This window comes from Salminus brasiliensis, chromosome 18 (genome assembly GCF_030463535.1).
Source record: "Salminus brasiliensis chromosome 18, fSalBra1.hap2, whole genome shotgun sequence".
NCBI classification, from domain to species: Eukaryota; Metazoa; Chordata; class Actinopteri; order Characiformes; family Bryconidae; genus Salminus; species Salminus brasiliensis.
The window spans coordinates 15,752,618-15,772,985 of record NC_132895.1 but is presented as its reverse complement, the minus strand read 5'-3'; the positions used below and the strand labels follow the sequence as shown (position 1 = coordinate 15,772,985).

At 41.8% G+C, this 20,368-nt stretch overlaps 1 protein-coding gene across 6 annotated transcripts in view; it reads right to left on the bottom strand.

Annotated features, from left to right (window-relative positions):
• Nucleotides 1-20,368, bottom strand: part of cadm1a (cell adhesion molecule 1a) — a 325,258-nt gene that overhangs the window by 16,410 nt on the left and 288,480 nt on the right. For 2 of the 6 annotated variants that reach the window (XM_072661720.1, XM_072661721.1), the window contains exons 9-10: nt 18,616-18,696; nt 4,171-4,203 (exon numbers count right to left, since the gene is read on the bottom strand). The exons of 2 other annotated variants lie outside the window; for them this stretch is intronic. In XM_072661720.1, the coding sequence (XP_072517821.1) occupies nt 4,171-4,203; nt 18,616-18,696 (114 nt within the window). The remainder of the gene's footprint in view (nt 1-4,170; nt 4,204-18,615; nt 18,697-20,368) is intronic. 2 more of the 6 variants (XM_072661722.1, XM_072661723.1) reach the window with 1 other exon arrangement.

Below are 20,368 nucleotides of genomic sequence, written 5' to 3'. Positions count from 1 at the left end.
TCTCCATCAGCATTCACCTGGGATTCCTCTGGTCTAATGGAAGGAAAGGGATTGGACGAAAGGTCCTCTTCATTTACTGCTACGAAAACATGGTGACAAGGCGTTGTTAGATCAGGCAGGGGCTGGGAGGGGATGGCAGTAAATACTGTACATGCATCAGGTGAGAGAGGAGCGATTAATAGCTGGCGCGAGCGTCAGGGCTATAGGGCGGCCGGATGACAGGGACTCTAACGCACTGATAAGGATTTGATCTATCTGACCCGGAGAGCCATGCTTTTCCTCAGCCGCCGTGTGATTCATATTCCTGTTGCAGCTGTGCCCAACAGCACCTCGCGCCAAAAACCAACAAGTTGGGCATTATGAGTGGAATTCTAAAAAAACTGAGGCAAAGGGCACAAAACCCCCACCTTCCCTTGAACGTTTTTTCCTGGCAAGGGAAAGGATGGCTAGCAAAACAGGGAATCCAACAAAAAAAATACTCAAATGGGACTACTTTCTGTGGTAATGTGCTAGCTACTCTTCACTGCTTTCTGTTCCACTGAGGAATCTTGCCCACCCTGTCAGCTCCCTCCCTACCCCCCCGACATCAGCTGAAAACCTCACTTATTCCTTGAACAGCTTGTTGCTAGGCTACACCAGAGAGAGTAAAAAAGACTGTTATCAGAGAAGTGAGAAATCTCCCAAACGGTGAAAGTAGCGTGCCCAAGAAAATAAGATGGTAAACAGAGTATGTGCTTCAGCTACAAAAGAGAACCACATAAAAATGGACACTCGGCGACAAGATGCAAATGAGCGATTGTTCAGAGAGGGGCACACATGCGTGCCTTTCCCTCCGCGTGCGTGCACTCCTTTTCTGGACATTCTGTCAACAATGCGGCTTAGTTCCTGACAGCTACGATATCATAGGCTTCTGCAGTGTTCTCTTTTGTGTGCGTTTTATTGCCAGATCAATATGTCTCTCCTGCTGAAGACAGAAGTGTGAAACTGGTATTTCCAGCACAAACAAGGCTCTTAACATTACCAGGAATACATGTTTGCAACAGGTCAGGACATCAATTCCACAGGCAGATTAAAGAATGGAGAAGCATAGCTGACATTTTACAAACAAGGCATTTCACGTTCACTCGGGTAATAAGGACAGAAGGTGGTCGGACATGCATGTGACTAAAACCAGACACGCACACTCACACACTCACACACTCACACGGACACGCATACAGACTCGGAAGCAACAGCTCCGTTACACAGAAGTATTTGAAACCACTTTGTGTCCTGTGATAAAAATCTCTTCTCACCTTCTGTTCTTTTGAATCCTAAAATGCTTTCTGAAGACCTGGGAATTGTGCTTAGATTATTCTGCGGCTTCCGTTAATTCCATGCGATACATCAGTGCCAGGCCCATCTAACTGCACAAGGTTAACACTGCCCTTGTGACATGGTATTTAGGAAGGCAGTGAACTGTACCACAGCTCAATTAGAGCTTGGCTCCACATGCTTTGTTCATCATCCATATTCAGGCCTGGGCTGAGTTTACTGTTCAAAGACTCACTTCTGCATTATGCATGTGTACAAGAGCACTTCTCACCACGAATCACTGTTAGTTCTTTTAACCCCACACATATAAATGTTGTCATACATGAGAAAAATAAATGCAGCCCATATTGAGTTTTAGCAAAGCATCAGAATCAGGAGAAGCATCTGTGTGTGTGTGTGTGTGTGTGTGTACAAAGAGAAAGGTGCAACATGAAATACGACTGTGTTTATTAAATTACCTGAGGCATGTCATCAAGCAGAAAGACGACATGATTGCAGACTATTATTGAATCCTTTTGTACTAAAATCTTAGGCGTTTACACAAGCGCTTGATGCTGCGAGGGAAGATAAATAGAGCCGTGATGAAAATGAAAAAGATTCTGCCGCTATTGCAAAATATCACAAAGCCTGTTAGCTATGCAAATGGAATCCTTTGGGTTGTGATTTGTACGCGGCGCCAGAATACTGAGGTGCGGCGCCATCTGCGTTCAGCTAGCGAAGGGAGGTCCTCCTTCATTTTTCTCGGCAAAAAAGCAGCCATTTGGACATCATCTAAATTCATGAAAAATGATTGCAGGCAGATTAGGAGAATGTGATGGGGAGCAGCATGAGGACTCGCGAGGGACACTGTCAACAAGGACTTAGCGACTCATGCAGGAAGATGGATATGTGATTTGGCCTGGAATTACCGGGTGACTGCTCCCATTAGAGCTCCTAGACTGAGCTTCTGGACGAGCGGGAGGGGTCAGCGAGAGTGACCGGTGGACGAGGACACGTACAAGACAGACAGAACAAACCGAACCAAGGCGGAATAGACACAGTCAGACAGATGGACGGACAGTCGCACAGGATTTCATCATTTCAGTTGCTTTTGTGCAATGAAACAGTAATGCATCGAATGTGCTCGAGTCAAATGTGTGCATCATATCCAGCTGAATAAAATACATCAAACACATCTCTTACTTACTTATAATTACTTAATTTTTGAGTATGAAACACGCTGGTGCTCAGTAAGCAGTCTTCATTAGGCCACAAATGAACCTACGTTACCTACACGCATGCCATAGAGGAGCCACTTTTGTTCCAGAAAAAATGTGTGTAAAAGAGATAGGAGTGTGAACATTTTAAAGGCTTAAAGAACCTTTAAAAGATGAAAAGGTTATTTAGCACATTTAAGGTTCTCCACACTCACACATCTTAACGGGAACCAAAAAATGGTTCTCAACTATATTTATTTATTTATTTAGAACAATGTACATAAGCCTTTCATGACAACTGGCATAAACATATGCCGTATTGCTGTAGTTGTGCCTTGTAACTCCAAAATGGCAGCATTACAGAAGACAGAAAACCCTTCTCAACTTTCTGTGTGTAAAAAGATATATACACAGGTTTATTTTTAACAAACCTTAACACAAGTTCTCAGATGAAAAGTCAAAATAGCAAAATAGCATGTGGAATGATAAGTAAGTTTATGGCAGTTGTCATAAAAAGGTTGCATGGCTTTATGAAAACTGCCCATCAATAAAGTGCTGGGAACTGCTCACATGCCAGCATATCATACATGAATGATTAGCAACTGTTGGTCTTGTCTGTTCAGGTCAACAGATCATGGATATTGTAAAAAAACAAAACACCAAACAGTTCACTAAGTGAAATTCAGTCTTGATTAAATACTTTATAGCATTTTACAGTATAGTATAGTACTGTCAATGACAAAGTCAAAGAACTGCTCAAGGGTTGCCTCCTGTAATGATCATTTACATTTATGGCATTTAGCAGACGCTCTTATCCAAAGCGACATACAAGGTTATTCATATCACAGAGGTGGGCCAATGTAGTGTTAGGAGTCTGGCCCAAGGACTCTTATTGGTGTAGCGCAGCATAGTCACCCAGACCGGGAATCGAACCCTAGTCTCCCACATGGTGTTGTAACTTAGTGGCAGGTAGTGGTGTTATCTGTTGCGCCACACCAATCACTGGCACCAATGAATACAAGCAACTGCTTATAGTGTTTATTGAACTTGTGTAGGTCTTCAAGCCACATATTCTGTACTGCTGTCCACAGACCAACAGTGAGTGGATTTTTCTTCTTCTTCTCATGCAGTCCCACAATTTCTTTATGGAATTTAATTGGGCTTGAATTTCACTGAATAAACTGTGTGTCATTATTATTATTATTATATTGGGCTATTAAATCCTTGGTTGTTATCAAAACACTGTATGTGCTTAACATTGATGTATGACACACACGCATATGAACAACTCTTTCCATCTACCAGCTTATTATTTTAATAACGTAGAAAAGATGAAGGGTCAACTAAGTCAAAGTGTTGCACATCTTATACCAGGCACACTGAATTCTGCAACCATTTATACCAGGCCAATTAAAACAACTGCTGCATGTCAAGCATCACTGTGGCAGTTATTCATGATTTGTGTATATCACGTCTGTCACTCAAAGCTTATTTGTCCCACTACACCTGTTCTCACTTGAATCAAGTAAATTCAATGCAGTACTATATTTCAGTGTGTTTCAATGTGCTTGCACTAAGCGGTGCTCTGAGATCAGCTGGCATGCAGAGCCAGACATGCTGGGCTTTAGTAGACAAGAAGAAGGCGGGAGAGGGTACCAACCGTGAGCAGCGGGTTCAGTGCTGGGCGCAGCGTCTGAGTGCACGAGGAGAGGAGGTGCGGTGGTGGGAGGAGGAGGAGTAAGGGAACAGGAGGTACGTCATGCAAAAGAAAAAAGGGAAAAACGAAAGGGGGGGGGGGGGGGGGGGTGGAAACAATAAACAAGCATTTAAAGACAATTACACACACAACCAAGACCTTGCAACAAGCTCAGGGAAGAAATCAAGAAAAAATATCAAAACAAACAAAAAAACACACCACCAAAAGCAGTACAGATAAAACTCATCATACATCAAAGTAAATAGAGCATCACCACACCACAGGCAGCATCGCTAACGCACACTGTAGACCCTGTTTTCTGGGAAAATGGAGCTGCACTTTCCTGTAGACTTGCAACTGAAAAGACTGAAATGGACACACGGCAGCATGACGGTGTGGACTGCTTACTGATGGGTATATCAGTGATATAAATGTATGCACCAATACAGCCTTACTGTCACACAAAAACATTGTATCTCAAAAGTAACAACTTTACAGAGGAGAATAAACCTTTATTACTATATTACTATATCAAATCACATGATTCTGTAGGGGGAGCAAAAAAGCAGGGACTGCCAATTCTCTATGGTGCTGCTTTAAGATTTTATTGCAGGTCATTTTGGAGCATTTCTAACGGTCCATTCATCATGACATTTTGGCACAATATAAATAACAACTGTCAGATTCACTCTGTCATGTTCAATCTGAAAAGGTAAAAAAAAACAGCACAATTTGAGATACAAGGTTTTTGTCTGAGCGCCAATATGCACCATTGTTATGTTGCACCTACAAGGCTGTCAATGCACAAGGACAACATTATAAGACCTTTCCCAACACAAGACATGCGTCAGTACCACTTTACAATACAAAAGATGCTCTGAAGATTAGCAATGGATAAAAATTTAGAAATAGTTAATCGGGTCAAAAACACCTTACAACTTGTTATAGCACAAACATGAACAGGGCAGTGGTGATCAGTTGCTTGTTGTTGCTGTTACTTATCCTACAGACTTCTCAGTTAATCAACACTATTGTTTTATTAGGTAACACATTCGTACCATCTAACCACATTCAGAACATCTTATCAAGGTCTCAAGACTTCAGCATGCAGATGTGGGTATTCTCTATGTTTAGGCCAAATCATAATTTCTGAGTACCGAGACAGGGTTCGACAGGTAACCAGTGGGCTCACTGTCTGACAAACAACAGATCACTGCTGCCATTTTATTTATGTGCTATACCATCTGAAGTATTAGGAAGGTCTTCATTTGAACTCCTTACAAGAGTAGTCTTATTGTAAAGCAAGATTCAAATGTCATATCTTTGGTGTCAATAGGTTCATGTTTATTTGCTCCAGAGAGTTCTATTCTATTGGCAATACGTCTTTACAGAGACTAGACAAGCTGTGTGTGTCCGTTTGCACATCTGTGTCAGAAATGGGTGCAACATAAAGTAGCTGAATTCCTTCATCAGCAGGAGTGTCACAAACATTTGGACACACAGTGTATAATGCATATTTTACTAACTTCTTAAATATAGCATCACTGTCACATTTTTCTACATCATTAAAAAAATGCCAGCTTCCTTTTAAATTGAGAGAACGTCCCATGATGAGTGGACCCATAGAAATGGTCCAAAAGTTCCTAACCATTATTTTTACATTTTAATATTAATAACTATGCGCCAAAAGTTTAGGAGGCTAATGCTATTAAGCTATTGTGGCCACAGACGTCTTTCTTTTGCATTTTTGATTATTTACAGTCAAATTTCATCATTTTTATTCATTACTCTTAGAACTCTGCCTTTCAGCTTGCCTCTGAGTGCTGCTTCTCTCCCCACCATGTGTTAATGATGTACTCTGAAAAGTGGAGGCATACGCGAGAGCAGGAGCCCTCATCCCAGTGCATTACCTTAGGGCACACTACACTTCAAACAGACCAGGAAAGCTTCTCTGCAATGCAGAGGTGCTTGTTATGAGGTAGAAAAACATTAGAGATGTCAATCGTTGTCAGAGCATCAGATACACTTCGGCCTTGAAGCATAACCGAACATTCCCCCGCTGCCTCTCCAATGAGATTAGACTGAATCTGCTCGTAATCCAGTTGCTGTCTTTGATGGCGCAGGTGCGGTTTACCACTTCCCTCAGTGTTTACGCGAGCTGGGCAGAAAAGCAGTGGATGGTTAGTATCCCTAGCACACCTTGCTGGGGGGGAGATGAAGGTGGTGTGTTCGCTGCATCCGGAGATGAAAGGCGGCAGACGGCAGACGGCACATTTTTCAGGGACTCGCCCGCTTGCCAATCAAAGCAGTCTGGAATGCAACACAGCTCCTCATGCTGTATCAAAGCATGTGTCACTGAGCGGGAGAAAGCGAACGTCGCACAAGCATGCGCGACGCAACGCAATGCGAAGCAGATGTGCCTCGAAACGAGGGGCCGAGTTAATGGTGCGTTCAGATGGTCCTCGTAAACTCATGAATTTCTGAAACTACCACAATGAAGTTGCACTCAAACGGCTGCCAAAGTCATAAATACACAAAGTAAACTCCCACTCGAGATATCACTCGCCAGTACTTTTTCTAAAAAGTGAACCCAGTCGACCAACGGTATGCCTATTGAAAAAAACTTGATGTGGACAAAAGTATTTGGACACCTGCTCATACAATTCTTTTCCGAATCAAGTTTATTCTGCTTTTCTTTCTTTCTTTTTTTTTTTGGAGTAACTGTCTCTAATCTGCTAGAAAGGCTTTCTACTAGATTTCTGAGCGTTGCTGTGAGGATTTGATTGCATTTAGCGACAAGAGTGTTGGAGAGGTATGGAGTCCTAGTGTATGACTAGACAAGCTGTGTGTGTGCATTTGTACATCTGTGTCAGCAATGAGTGCAAATTATAGTAGCTGAAAGCTTTCATTAGAAGGTGTCCACCAATATTTAGACATATAGTGTATATTATAACCTGTTATATTACATTATAACCTGTTATTACCTATTATATAACATGTTTATTTAGCTGACAATGTTGCAAACCACTAGATTTACGCTTTTACAGAATGCAGCTCTGTGGTGGATATGGATGAAACGCAGCAGTACCACTGGAAATCTTGGGGGCACTGTAGCCAATAGTTCAGGTGAGATATGACCGATGTGATGTGGACATGATGAAGGAACGTCTGGCAGAAAAGAAACATATGGTGGATTTTTTTTTTTTACATGTTTTAGTCATTTATACCACTTCCTCTTTCGTCTGTTTTGTAGTAAGTAAATGTTCACAACCTCCTCCATCATCACAATGTTTGTTGATGTCAGAAACTGTTGATGCTAAACTGCCCTTTAGTGTTTAAAGGGAGTATAATTGTGCATTAAGATGGTCTTGGATGTTATTTTGCGTATATGCATTCTGACTAATTGTAATATTCGTGTTGTATTCCTTCAAGATTCAAGAATGAATATTCAGATAACTGTGGGCACAAAAGCCTGATATATACATTTTTCTGAACCTAGCTAACGTCTACTTCTGACTTCTTCAATCAAAATTCTAAATACTAATCCTTGGCAATGTTCTGATATTAAGGCATTCTTGCTTGGAAGCAGCAAATAGTAATATAATATACATACTTGCTCACAAATGTAAGCAAACTCCTTTTTGCAGTCCTGTTAAAACAAAAAACAAAATATGTTTTTTAAAGTCTGAACTCTTTCTAGCAGTTATTTAGCCTCTGGTTCCAGCACTTGACAACAAACAAATGTCTGATTTAAGCCACACCTTTTTTGCTATGTATCTAAAAACAAATACAAACAAATCTGCCTGTTGAGCAAATGCAAATACAGACAGCAGCGGTTCTGAACAGCCCTGGTATTTGCCGGGTCTGTCTCCTCCCTCTGAGCTCTCAGAAGCTCTATGCTCTAAAATATGCATTATCACAGCGCTGGGACCCAGGAGCACTGGCTCCTCTGGCAGCCTCTGCTTTAGGGCCTAGGGTTCAGAAACCTTCAGTTGACAGCAGGAGACCCAGATCAATACGTCCTTTTAGCTCTCAAAATTAAAGTCCTCTCCTCCATTCACTGCTGCCCATAGGCACTACAGTACATAATCGTTGGAAGAGCTCTCTGGTGCACCACTGCACTCCTACAAAGGAAAGGTTCTTTGTAGTAGTAACATATGTAGGAGTCTCCACTAGCATTTCAGCAGAATGCACTTTCCTGAGGAAGAACACAATTTCCTGAGGAAGGCTGAGATCAAGGCCCGAACAGCCTCTGTGTATTCTCCAGCTTAACAACATGAAAGGTCCTAAAACAACTGTCCTTTAAGGTTTTAATTGTTAATGGAAAAGGGTTGTGCCATAACCAAGGCTCTGGGACTTCCAAAGGGAAAAAGGGGGGGGGGGGGGTGACCTGTTGTGACCTCTGCCAAGGTACAGGGACTTTATGAGTCTGGGATTCAGATGCACACAAAGTGGCTGTGGCGACAACAATGAAAATCATTTTCTTGTGATGATACCAGGTGATCAAATTCATGAAATTGACTTTTTGCCCAGTTAATGCCATGCTGACAAAGCCATGGCAGGGGTGAAACTGACATGCCCCTCCACACACCTCCTATCACTGAAGAAAAACAACACTCATTGGGAATCAGGTGTAACAGCAAATAAGACATCTGCATTGTCCAAACTCTCATCTTGTCAGAAGATGGGACATGCATGCGACCTTCTAAGCTGAAGTAAACAAGGTCACCACTCCTGCAATTGTTCAAATGGCCAGAGCTTTGGCTGAGTCTATCTGCTGCCAACCCAGAAACCCATGCACAAGTAAGAATGTACTTATTACTATTATTATTATTATTATTATTTAGCCAATTATTCTACCCACGTTAGCACTCTCCCACTATCACATGTAACGCTTCAGACACTGGGAGGGTGAGGACTGGCACATGCCTCCTCCCACATTTGCGCAACCTTTTTAAATTACTACCAATGCAACGTCAATGCAATGCAATGTGCTCAGAGAAAATGCTGGGGACCCTGCCCAGCTTTAGATATCTGCGCCAGCCAGCATCACACTGGGGTGATGTGGGGAGAAAGACAGCCATCCACCCACCCATCAGGAGAGAGCAAGATCAATTGTGCTCTCTCAGGCTCCGGCTGCTGATGGCAGGTAGCATGATCCTGGATTTGAACCAGCAACCTTCGGGTCATAGTGGCAATGCCTTAGTCTGCATTCAGAGCCCCTGTGAATGTACTAATTAAGCAATATCCTGCAAATTCCCTCTCGAATGTGGTGTCAGTATACCAAGTATATTGTTGAACTGGTGCCCAGTATTAAAATGACTATAATGTATGCTTATATCCCCTACATATTTGGTTCCCACGTGAGGACCACTGTCCTTTATGTAATGCCCATGTGAGGTCAGTTCTTTATCGATCGTCAATGAGATGTGAACACAAGAGTGACGCTAAAGCAATTAAAGGTTTTGATAGCGGTGCATGTCCAAGCCAAGAACCTTTAAGAACCTTTATATTTATAAGAGTGTAGAGTTCATTGCCAAGTTAAGGTCTCTCAAACCTACTCCAGTCCAACAGAAAGAAGAAAACTGCAAGAGTGCTGCAAGCCTTTGTCTCGATGTGAACCCTAGCACTACTGAATGGAGATTACCTTTTGCTAAAGTAGAAAGCAGAGTGGTTATCAAAGATGAACAGCTGGAGCTTTTAAACGCACGCTTGGAACACTCCAGGCAAACAATTCAAGGACAGCGTCTTGAAATAAAGCAAGCACATGCAAATGGAGGGTTGGGGGGTGATCAAAATGAAGAATAATATCTTTAGGTTATTATTTGACGCTAAGAGGAAAGAGGAAGACTCCCACCCCTTTTGTGCTGTGTGCTGAGATTTCCATCAGTCAGATGGTTTAGAGCAGACATCTCCAGAACAGGCAGGGGGAAAAGGAGAGGCCGGGGGGGACATGATGGAGCAGGCCTGGTTATTTACTGCAGCTGTGGGACAGGAGAAATATGTGGGATCTGCTCCAAAATAAGTATTACAATCTACTACTTGTCCTCCAACCCCTCAATCATCAGAGGGGGTCCCTGGGAGCCTGCTAAACCCATTACTGATAAAGGCAGCAGGGGCAAGAGCCCATCAATACATCTGCTGATGAGCAATGGCTATCCCTCCTTGTGCACGGCCCCTTTTGTCTCAGTGTGGGTCACCTGAGGCACTGTCCTTGCTGACATCAGCAGCTGATATCAGCAGACATGACGGTGGGCACATGGCGCCATGGCTAATTGCGACAGCTTTGCATGCGGCCGGAAAACGTGCCGGAACGCGTGTCTGGTGCCCAGGGGAAGGGCACAAGTGCTGAAAGTCAGCAATAGAGTATGAAAAAGCTTAAATTACACACACACACACGCAGAGATATATCATGAGAAATATAGTGATGACTGAATTAGGACGAAACGTACCTTCGGCACTTGTGGAGACGTAAGAAAGCAGCAGTATATGAGCGATCCCCACGAGAGTAAACAATAAAGTACTTTTTAAATAGGAAACTTTACGTTAGCTTGACAAATGCTGGTTAAATAAAGTAGGAACAAAATGGGTAAGTAAAACTGAGTAGCTGTACGGGCACTAGAGTATATTTAAGAATGCATAGCCCAAGGCTGTAGATCAAATTTGGCAGCTGTGCCTTAAACACTGTGGCAATGGCAAAAGGAATGGTCTTTGGAGAATGAGGAGATGAAAACTACAAAGCAAAAAAAAAAATGGAAACACTGAAGACACAGAAATGAGCAATACAGCACTTTAAGGTGTCTCAGGTCTCAGCTTCAGACTTGGGTTTTGATGAATTTAGCTCGAAAAGAGTTTAAGAGTTTAAAAGAAGTCTACAAGGCAGTCTACACTGTCAGAAATAATGGGACAGGAATAGACTATCAGACCACAAAAAACAACATCAAATTGTAAACCAATATCCTGGAACTTTTGGCCTTCAAAGTTTGTAAGAGTTCGGAGCAGTTTGGAGAAATGACCATGGTTGAGAAATATAGTTGAAGGAAAGGATGAAAAGACAGATGAGAATGACTGAGCAATATCTGTCTGAAAGTTATAGCAACGTGGGCTGCAGCAGCCTGATGCTTCACACCAGTCTAATACACTCTTATAAATAAAGGTGCCAAAAGGGTTCTTTGGAGCTATACCAGACCTATACCTAAACTACCTGAAAACCAGCAGTTTCTCCAGTGTAATCTGCCAGCAGTTTCCAAATATACAGAATACTACTGTAGTTGTTGCATTTACCAAAGTTGTCTGTACTGTTTTTCCCAGCTGTTCATTTTTTGTCCACTGTAGTGGACATACGTCTGAGACCTATAAGTCAAGTCAAAATGACGACCACTGTAGCATCTATATTTTATGGCAACGAGTGAAGCACATGATCAGTTTTTTGCAGATATAATATGTTGCCAATAATCAAACTGAAATTCTTAACTTCAATTTAGTACGATATTATAAAAGTACAGTAAAATGAACCGTTTCAAAGCACAGCTTTTATTCAGTGTCCTCTGTAGTGGACAACAGGATATGCTGCCTTCCATTTGACCAAATTTCCATACTTTGCGAAGCAGAGTGCTGAGTGAGGCTGACAGGATTTCACTCAGAATTGTGGAAGGGGAGTCAGACTTAGAGCAGTGGAGGAGATGAAGTGGAGGAGGGACAGACAGTAGAGCAGGAAGGTGAATGGTCAAGGGAGGACCTATCAACTTACTAGGAGCCTGAGCAATACGTTCTGGCCTTCCAGTTACTCCAAATGATCAGGTTTTTGGAGAAATGTTTAGAGCACGCAAACCAGCGGGAGGTGCTCATCTTTGGAGGAAGCCTTTTAGTGCTCAGATTTCTTTTCTTCTTATCTTCCAGTTTTTTATGTTCATGAAATGAAAAGAAATTTGATCAAAATCAACATGAAACTCTTTTTCCACTGCAACACGTTTCTTTCAACCACAGTACTTAAATCATCCAAATATCCAAATATCAAAAGCTTTTTTTCTGGGTTGCATGAGGGTACGTACAGAACTAGCACTGTTTACAAATTGCAGCAATTGTAATACAAATATATCTCTGCAGTCCAATGAAAACCATGTAACTCCATTTTTGTCAGTGTTTAGTTTTCTCCCTGGTTTGAACCCTGTAGCTGCTCTGTACACTGTGTCAATAATCTATGGATGAATAGACCAATAGAAATGCTTTAAATGACTTTGAGCAAACTCTAATTTTACTTTGACTTCCATTCAAAGTTAGTTCCATTCCTTTTTGCCTTCTCCTGTCACCATTTTGGAGATACCGGTCATTGAACTCTACTCTGTACTGCATTCTTTAACTTGCTTTACTTTTGTATACTTTAGTATGTATATATATATATATATATATATATATATATATATATATATATATATATATATATATATATTATACTTACTCTGTTTCTTTCTTTTTATATTGATATTTATAAGATTGTCGATAAATAGAGGAACTGCAAAGTAAGAAATTCATTGTACAGTGAAACTGCTTGTTTCTGCTGTGCATGACAATAAAATATTAAATTTTAAACTCTTGAATTTTGATACACATTTAATAATATTTATATTACTTATTACTTATATTATCATATAATAATATTATATAATATTACTTATATTATCTTGGTCACAAACAACATCTACTAACGCGATCTACTATAGATGCCTTACTGCTGACATGAGATTTAGCAAACAGTACATATTGTTGTGTTTCAGCTTATTAGAGCTATTTAAAGCCAACAGAATGACCTTAATATCTTTAACAGATTAAACTGTATGCCAAGCGCACCAAGCTTCAGATGATATTATAGCAGTTCCTTACACTTATGCCGCTCTTTAGGATGGCTATGCTGATGGAACCCCAAGTCTGTCATGGTCAACTCTGATTTGAATAAACAGATGAAAAAGAAAAAAAGCAAAATCACAGGGAATTCTGTGCAGCTCATCCCCCCCATAACTACAATATTCAAGGACAGGTTGCTCAAGACTCCACAAAGTCCCAGTTACTTTCCCAATATGCTCTGCACATAACTAATTACTGAAAAATCCAACATGCTAACTTCTTTGAAGCAGAGCTTGATCTGTATCTCACTGAATGCATCACTCTTTCCAGCAATCTGCTGGATGTACCGACTAGATTAAAGTGCTGCACGATTTCTGTTCTTTACTGCAATTAACAGCAGTTTTTAGTTATATATATATATATAACAGAATTTTTTTTTTATAGTTAAGGTTTTTCCTAGAATCTTGAATCTAAGCCAAGAACCATTTAGGGGTCTTTATTTCTAAGAGTATAGCTGCAGCTTAGGAGCAGGAGCTAGAAGCAGCTAAATGATGAAATAATAATACGTGAGTGGAGAAACCGAAAGCTGCCTTTGCCAAGACAACTTAATTAAAAGAGATCCTCCACTACTCTACTATAAATGTGGCTTCACTGATAAATGGTCCAGGGGTATTGATTCTGGACCAGTGAACAAAGCAGGAGCTGAGGCATGTTGCTTTGCATGGACCAGTACTCCAACAGACATGGACACTCGCACATGCCTGCGTTTGCTCTGTGCCTCATTGGCAGACACTGTCCAGAGGCTTGAAACATCCCACATGATGGGTCAACCCTGCTCGCTGCTTTGTAATGGAGTGCAGATTGCAGCAAATTCACGGCTGCACTGTAAACAAGCCCAGGTGCTGAAGCGAAAAGCCGCGAGCAATCACCTGCCGGATCACATGACTGAGGGGAGGCATGTTTGATTGTTTGCGTGATGACATGCGGTAGAGCGAGGCTGGATGCACCTTTTCCTTTTTAAGCGAGCGCTTGCACGCGTATGTGTGTTTACTCGGCTGATTCGGGCTAGGTTTGCTGATTACTGCAGGGCCTGCCTTTATGACTCCCATCTCCGCTTAGCCATCATAGCGCACCATCATGGCCCCATAACAATACAGCTTCATATAAAAAAGACTTATTGGAAGCATTTCTGTGTTTGCATGATGCTAAGTGCAATAAATTCCAGGGGATGCTCTCTGTGCGCTGTGTATCACGCCACTGCAGTTGTTGTTTTCCCGGTGGTAATGCAATTGACCTTTAGTGAATTAGCCTTTTCTTTGCCAGCGAGCCATCCTTCTCTGTCCGCACGCTACTCCGCAGCAGGGATCAGACAGCCAGAGAAATGGACTTCTATCTTGCTTGCAAGTGCCTGTGCAGGGCAATTCATTTGCTCAATTCCAAAATCAGTTTACCAGATGGTGTTTATGCCATTTAAGTCCTGACGAAGGCGGTTTTCCCCCACACTCGTCTTCTTCTGTGTTTTTTTTTTTTTGTTGTTTGTTTTTTTTTTGAAGGCTGAAATGAATTGGTTGCCAACTCTGTTTATGGCCTTTCATCAATTAAAAACAGTGGCACGGCGAATTTAATTCAGCAGCATTTTTATTAGCGAGGGAGAGCGTTTCATTAATGAAATTTCTGCTGCACATTTCAGAGTAACCATTGCTTTGGTTGCTGCCGCTGTTGTTGCTTTTTTGTTTGGGGGGGGGTTGTTTTCCACAGACCACTCTAGTCATCCAGCAAATTGCTTTTTTAGGAGTAGGTTTAGGAATACACTTGTCATCTTTCTTGACAGCATGATTGCCAAGGTCATCAGTCAGCCACTGTACTTGTGAGAAAGAGAGCAGAGAATAAAACACAGCAGCGCAACAGATGAGCAGGGATGAGGGAACACTACTGCATGTGTGTGTGCATTTCACCTACGTGCCACTCTCCATAGTAGATCTGAACTCGAAAAATTACGGTCAGTAATAACAAAGCGGACAGCACTACAGAGAAAACACAATGGCCTGAGAGTGAAGTAAGGGGAAACAGGGGCGTCTGTGAACAGAAACTAAAGTTAAGGCCTGAGTTTGAAGTCAGGCTGTTCTCACTGGAGCTGAAAGCCAGATATTTGACAGAAAGAGAAGGGAGCAAGGATAGTCGAAGGAGAGGGAATGATAGGGAACAGATAGAATGTGATACAGAAGGAGACAAAGACTAAGTGAGAGAGGGGCAGAATAAGACAGCGAAGGCAAAGGGAGCAGTAAAGAGAGAGCGAGAGATGGGGAGGAAGACAGAGCACAGGATGAGGACAGAAAAGAGCAGCAGAAGAATGAGCCTTGGGTACAGAGACAAAGAGATGGGGTGAGTAAGAGGCAGACAGAGGAGTTGGCCTGATTCCGCAGGATATAGTGAAAGGAGATGGAGCTGTAGTGAAAGAAAGCCGCTATCTTTGATCAAATTTGCAAAAGCTTTTTGGGGGGAGGAGAAAAGCACTCACCAAAAAAAAAAAAAAAATCAATAAACATCTGTTTCTGAGCTGTGTTTAGCAGGGGGAAAAAATAGGCAACACAAATAGCAATGAATGACATCGGTCCCCGTTACATATGGCGCCCAGCAAAGCCCCTCCATTTAGCCATTTATTTTTCGGTGTAAATGGCAATTTAGTCATCTCTAAATGTCACCTCCTGAAGCTGCAGAGCACTTTAGCCCTGTGTTAGGGCTTTAATAGATTTTTTAAAAGTGCAGTATAGCCCATTCCATTTCTCTCATAGCCAGTTTATCAAAAATGTATTAAATTTCTAAGTGGCCTCCACCTCGGCGGACTGATAAATTCATTTGGCGTTCCTGATCTATACGCATCCCCTGAACGGATAAATGAAATCAGCTGCTGGCGAACAGGGGCAGCCGCTCCGTGGCGAAATACACAGGTATAATAGGATGCACTTAAAGGTAAAAGCACGAATGGAAGCTCATCCAGAAGACTTATGGATTTGCGCCGCTAGGGCTTGGGAAACTCTATACTCTATACTAGGCGAAGGCCTGGCTCGCGTAATTCCGCACAAATACTCCAATGCGATCGTTATTGAATAATATGTAATCTATGGGGCGCCGCCGACACTGATGCCGTTTGCTAAAGATTATTTCTGGACTAGACAGACGTATAAAGTAGGTAGTACTATTAACCAATGGCCGAGGGGGGTTTCGTTAATGCCGCAGAGAGGGCGTGTCTAATCAGCATGCGTCACTGTGCTTTCATTAAATGCAATCATGCAGCCTAATCAAGCCTGATTCTTTTTTTTTTTTTTTCTTCACTTTTACAGATTTGCTCAAATCATCATTCGCACAAGTCACTCCGCGACTTTGATTGCACTCGTAGCTGAGGGCTGTTCTGCTCCGGCTTAAAAATACACAAAAATATAAAAAATAGAGCAAGCCACATCTCTGCCATAGCGAGATGTGTTTCTGTGCAATATAAAGAACTGCCTTGAGGAACACTGAAAATGGAGAGCAAAATGATCTCACTTGCTCGCTTCAAAACCATAATTGTTAGAGGCAGCAAATCACATCAGTGGCTATTTTAGAGTTTGAAGCCAGCAGCAACATTGAATTTGCTTTCTATTATGGAAAGTGTTATTAGCTTGCTGTGATCTTTGAGAATGAGGGACAGGGTGCCGTGGCGTGGGAGAGTCGCTCGACCATTCATATGACTGACACTGATGCTCCTCCACTAAGAGGCAGGGACTCAGGCAATAGAAACTCCAGAACACAGAAACTCCGTTTTGAGTAAGTGCAGTTAAATCAACAGAGGCTGAAAGAGCTGGGCTAATTGACTCACAGTAAACCTGCAGTCAGAATGCACTGGAAGTAAAGTAGTTGAATTATTAGGCTATGAGTGATGAAAAGATGTTGCTGAAGAGGTTAGACACCGACTACCATGATCATGTGGAGGGTAGCGTTGTTTTGGAAAAGATTGTGAATATATTAACAGCCGGGCTATTAAAGATTAAAGCTATGAGAGCTTTTGGCAGTTATCGCTGGTTTATGCTGCCTACTATCAGCAGCCGGAGTCTGAGAGAGCACAACTGGCCATGTTCTTTCTTGGTTGGGAGATGGCTCTCTCTCTCTCCACATCACTTCAAAGTGATGATTGCCGGCACGTCGGGCGTCAGCTAGCTGAAGCATCAGAGCTGGGTACTTGCTGCTTTCCTCAGAGTGTGCTGCTTGTTCTGTAACACTGCATCAGCGGCAGTTCAGAAGGAGGCGATGGATGTTTGCGCATGTGTTGCAGGAGACGTGTCAGTCCTCACCCTCCCAGTCTCGGAGCATTACATGTGATTGAGGAGAGTACTAATGAGTGGGTTCGGTAATTGGCTATCTAAAGATTGGGGAGGAAAACTGGGTAAAAGGGGACAAGAAACAGGACAGGTCACATTAAGAGGCAAGCTTTCCTAGCTCAAACCTCCTTCTTATTAGATATGAAAACCTGTATGTATATATGTCTTCACTTAAAATCTTTTAAAACCAGCTGATTTTTTATGATAATATGTTTTCAGAAGAGAAGTTCTCCTCTGTATGCCCCTGAATGTTTTAATCTGCTAGCACAAGTGCTAAGGATACTACCTGGTAGCCTGAGCTGACAGTTTGGATGTGATTAACTAAATCTAAAGCAGCATCTTAAACTGTTTCTTCTAGGGACTGTATTTGCAGTCTGTGGCCAGATCCTAACAAGTGAAGTATGCACATCAGTAATACTGTTAGATTCATCTTTTTTTTTGTGTGGTTGTGTTAACTTATTAAGACGTTCCTAACAATAACAACACACTTGACAATGCTCAGCAATGATAATGCATCAGTAAAGTGCTTCATAACAACACCACTGTGTGGATTTGAAGGACAGACTGCTTGTAAATAATTGCAGCTCCACTATTGAGATTCAGAACCTTTTTTATTCCCTGTCCCTTGTCCTTGTTACCAGGATGACTCCACCATCGTTCTACCAAGTCCTTGGCATGAACACCTGAACAGCACTCTGCTTATCCATCAACATAACGCTATAACTGGATGTAATACAGTGACAAAAGGAAGCATGAAAAACCCATCTGTAAAAGAAAACTATGAGGCTGTGTCTAACCCCGACCAGACGGGGCTGTCATTGTCACCCCTCAGGAAACACAAAGGGGGGGTTCTGTAATCCTGGCTACAGACAGGCTGGGATACAGGTCCAGATCCTGATAAGATTAGCCTGCTAAAGGAGCGAACAGAGCTAAAAATTTGAGAGGAAGGCGCTAGCTGTTGGCTGTGACATGCGGCGCTGGCGGTCCTGCGAGAGGCCGGCATCGTCCGGGCCACATATGGGAGCAGCAGCCACTCATTATCAGCAAGAGAATCTTATCAGGACTGGCTAGCTACCGGCAGGCAGTCCTCTCTCTATCTCCTTCTCTCTCGTTTTTCTCTCACCTACACACACACACACACACACACACGCACACTCTCAAACACACACGAACACGCAGGTTGGCGGGCGGACAGGCGGAGGTCATACTGTACCTTGGGTGATGCCTGGGAGGGAGGTGGTGGTGTACATGGTGGTAGTGGCTGTTGTGGGTATAGGGGTAGTGGTGAGGGCATCTGGATGAGAAAACACAACACAAAAACATAAGGGGAAATAACAAAATGGAACAAAAACAAAAGCAACGTAATCATGTATGCATGTAGCAGTGCAAGTGTTTATCTACTGTATCTGTACTGTACTGTCTGCTGCTACATGGTGTTAAATGTGTTCTGACTGAACTATGCTTCATTCCTCACTCAACACCTCTTTGGAATCACAGGAATGACAATCAAACCTGGCTCGATTTGACCTGATGTTGTGCAATGCAAAAAAACAAACAAAAAAAATAAAGACTTGGCAAGTGGAGTCATCTTAAAATCTAGTCAATCAATCTCTCCTGATGTTGTTGTGATTCTTTGTAGAAGATTGTTGGACATATTCATTGATATATAGTTTTATTTAAGTAAGTGATTTTGGCCTAGTAAAATGATCTCATTTGCATGTTTCCAGAATTAGCTGATGTTTACACTCAGAAAAATGACTAGACATCAACACTAAGTTGTACTCATATAGTTATCTTTATATAGTAACCTCATAATGAGAAATACGTATCGTTGCTGTCACCCAATTTTTCCTTTTTTTTTTTTTTTTCACATTTTGGCAGTAGTTCTTTACATTGTGTCCACATTTAATGTTGAACAGACTTGGAATAAACTCTGTAAGCGATTCTGACCAAGTGAAACTTTGACTTATTTTTAAGTATTAGCTGATATTTCCAAAAATAACTAGACATTAGTAAGTTACAGATCATGTTCACGTATAGATCACTCAAAATCCTCATCAACTTTCTTGCTATTTTTAAAAAAAAATTCATAGCAGTTGTTCTTTATATTGTGTCCACATTTCATGATAAAATGCTCCAAAATGACTTAAAATAAAATCTTTTTACACTTCCACTGGAGGTTAAGAAGACTTTTTGTAAAGTTGCCATTTTGGAGCTGCAAGATTTTTGTGTGACAGCAACGGTATGCAGATATATAAAGATAAATATATTAGACATATTGGCTGGATTTAAGTTGATTACTCTTGCCAAGAAGTCTTTTCTAAAGAGTGGCTCTGCTCTGTTCTATATATAGGTTACAGTATGTGTACTGTATCTATCTGATTGTAGTGCAACACATCCTGTCTCTCAGCAAGCAGGGAAAGTATGATGTCTTATATTGAGGTTTATATTGTACTCAATGTGCATCTAAAGATGTTCTCAAAAAAGTATAGGATAATAGTATGTATGCTAAAATGTGAGCTTGTAAGAATGAGCAAAACAAAAATAATAAAATAAATCAATTCAAAAAGAACAATGATATGAAGCAGGGATGTGACAGATCAATAAAAACAACAAAAAAAAAACATGAAAATGGAGATATGGAGGCCCACGTGTAATACACGTCCGTATTACCTTAACACCCCACACTTCCAAGTATTAAGCTGATGTTCTGCATGCAGCGTCAGTGGCTGAGTGCAAGGGCTACTGTGTGTTGGGGGTGTTATTGATCAGACCTGGGGCAGTGCCAGTGGTGATAGCTTTAGCATGCTGACTGTAGCCACTAGCTACATGGACCGATCAGGATTCTTTACCCAGAGACCAACAGGCGAACGTTAATGAAATAAGTGAAATGGAATGGGAGGGAGGTAAGGGAGGTACGTGGATGGATGAGTGGGTGTGGGTATGGTGTCTGTGGAGTGGTTTTA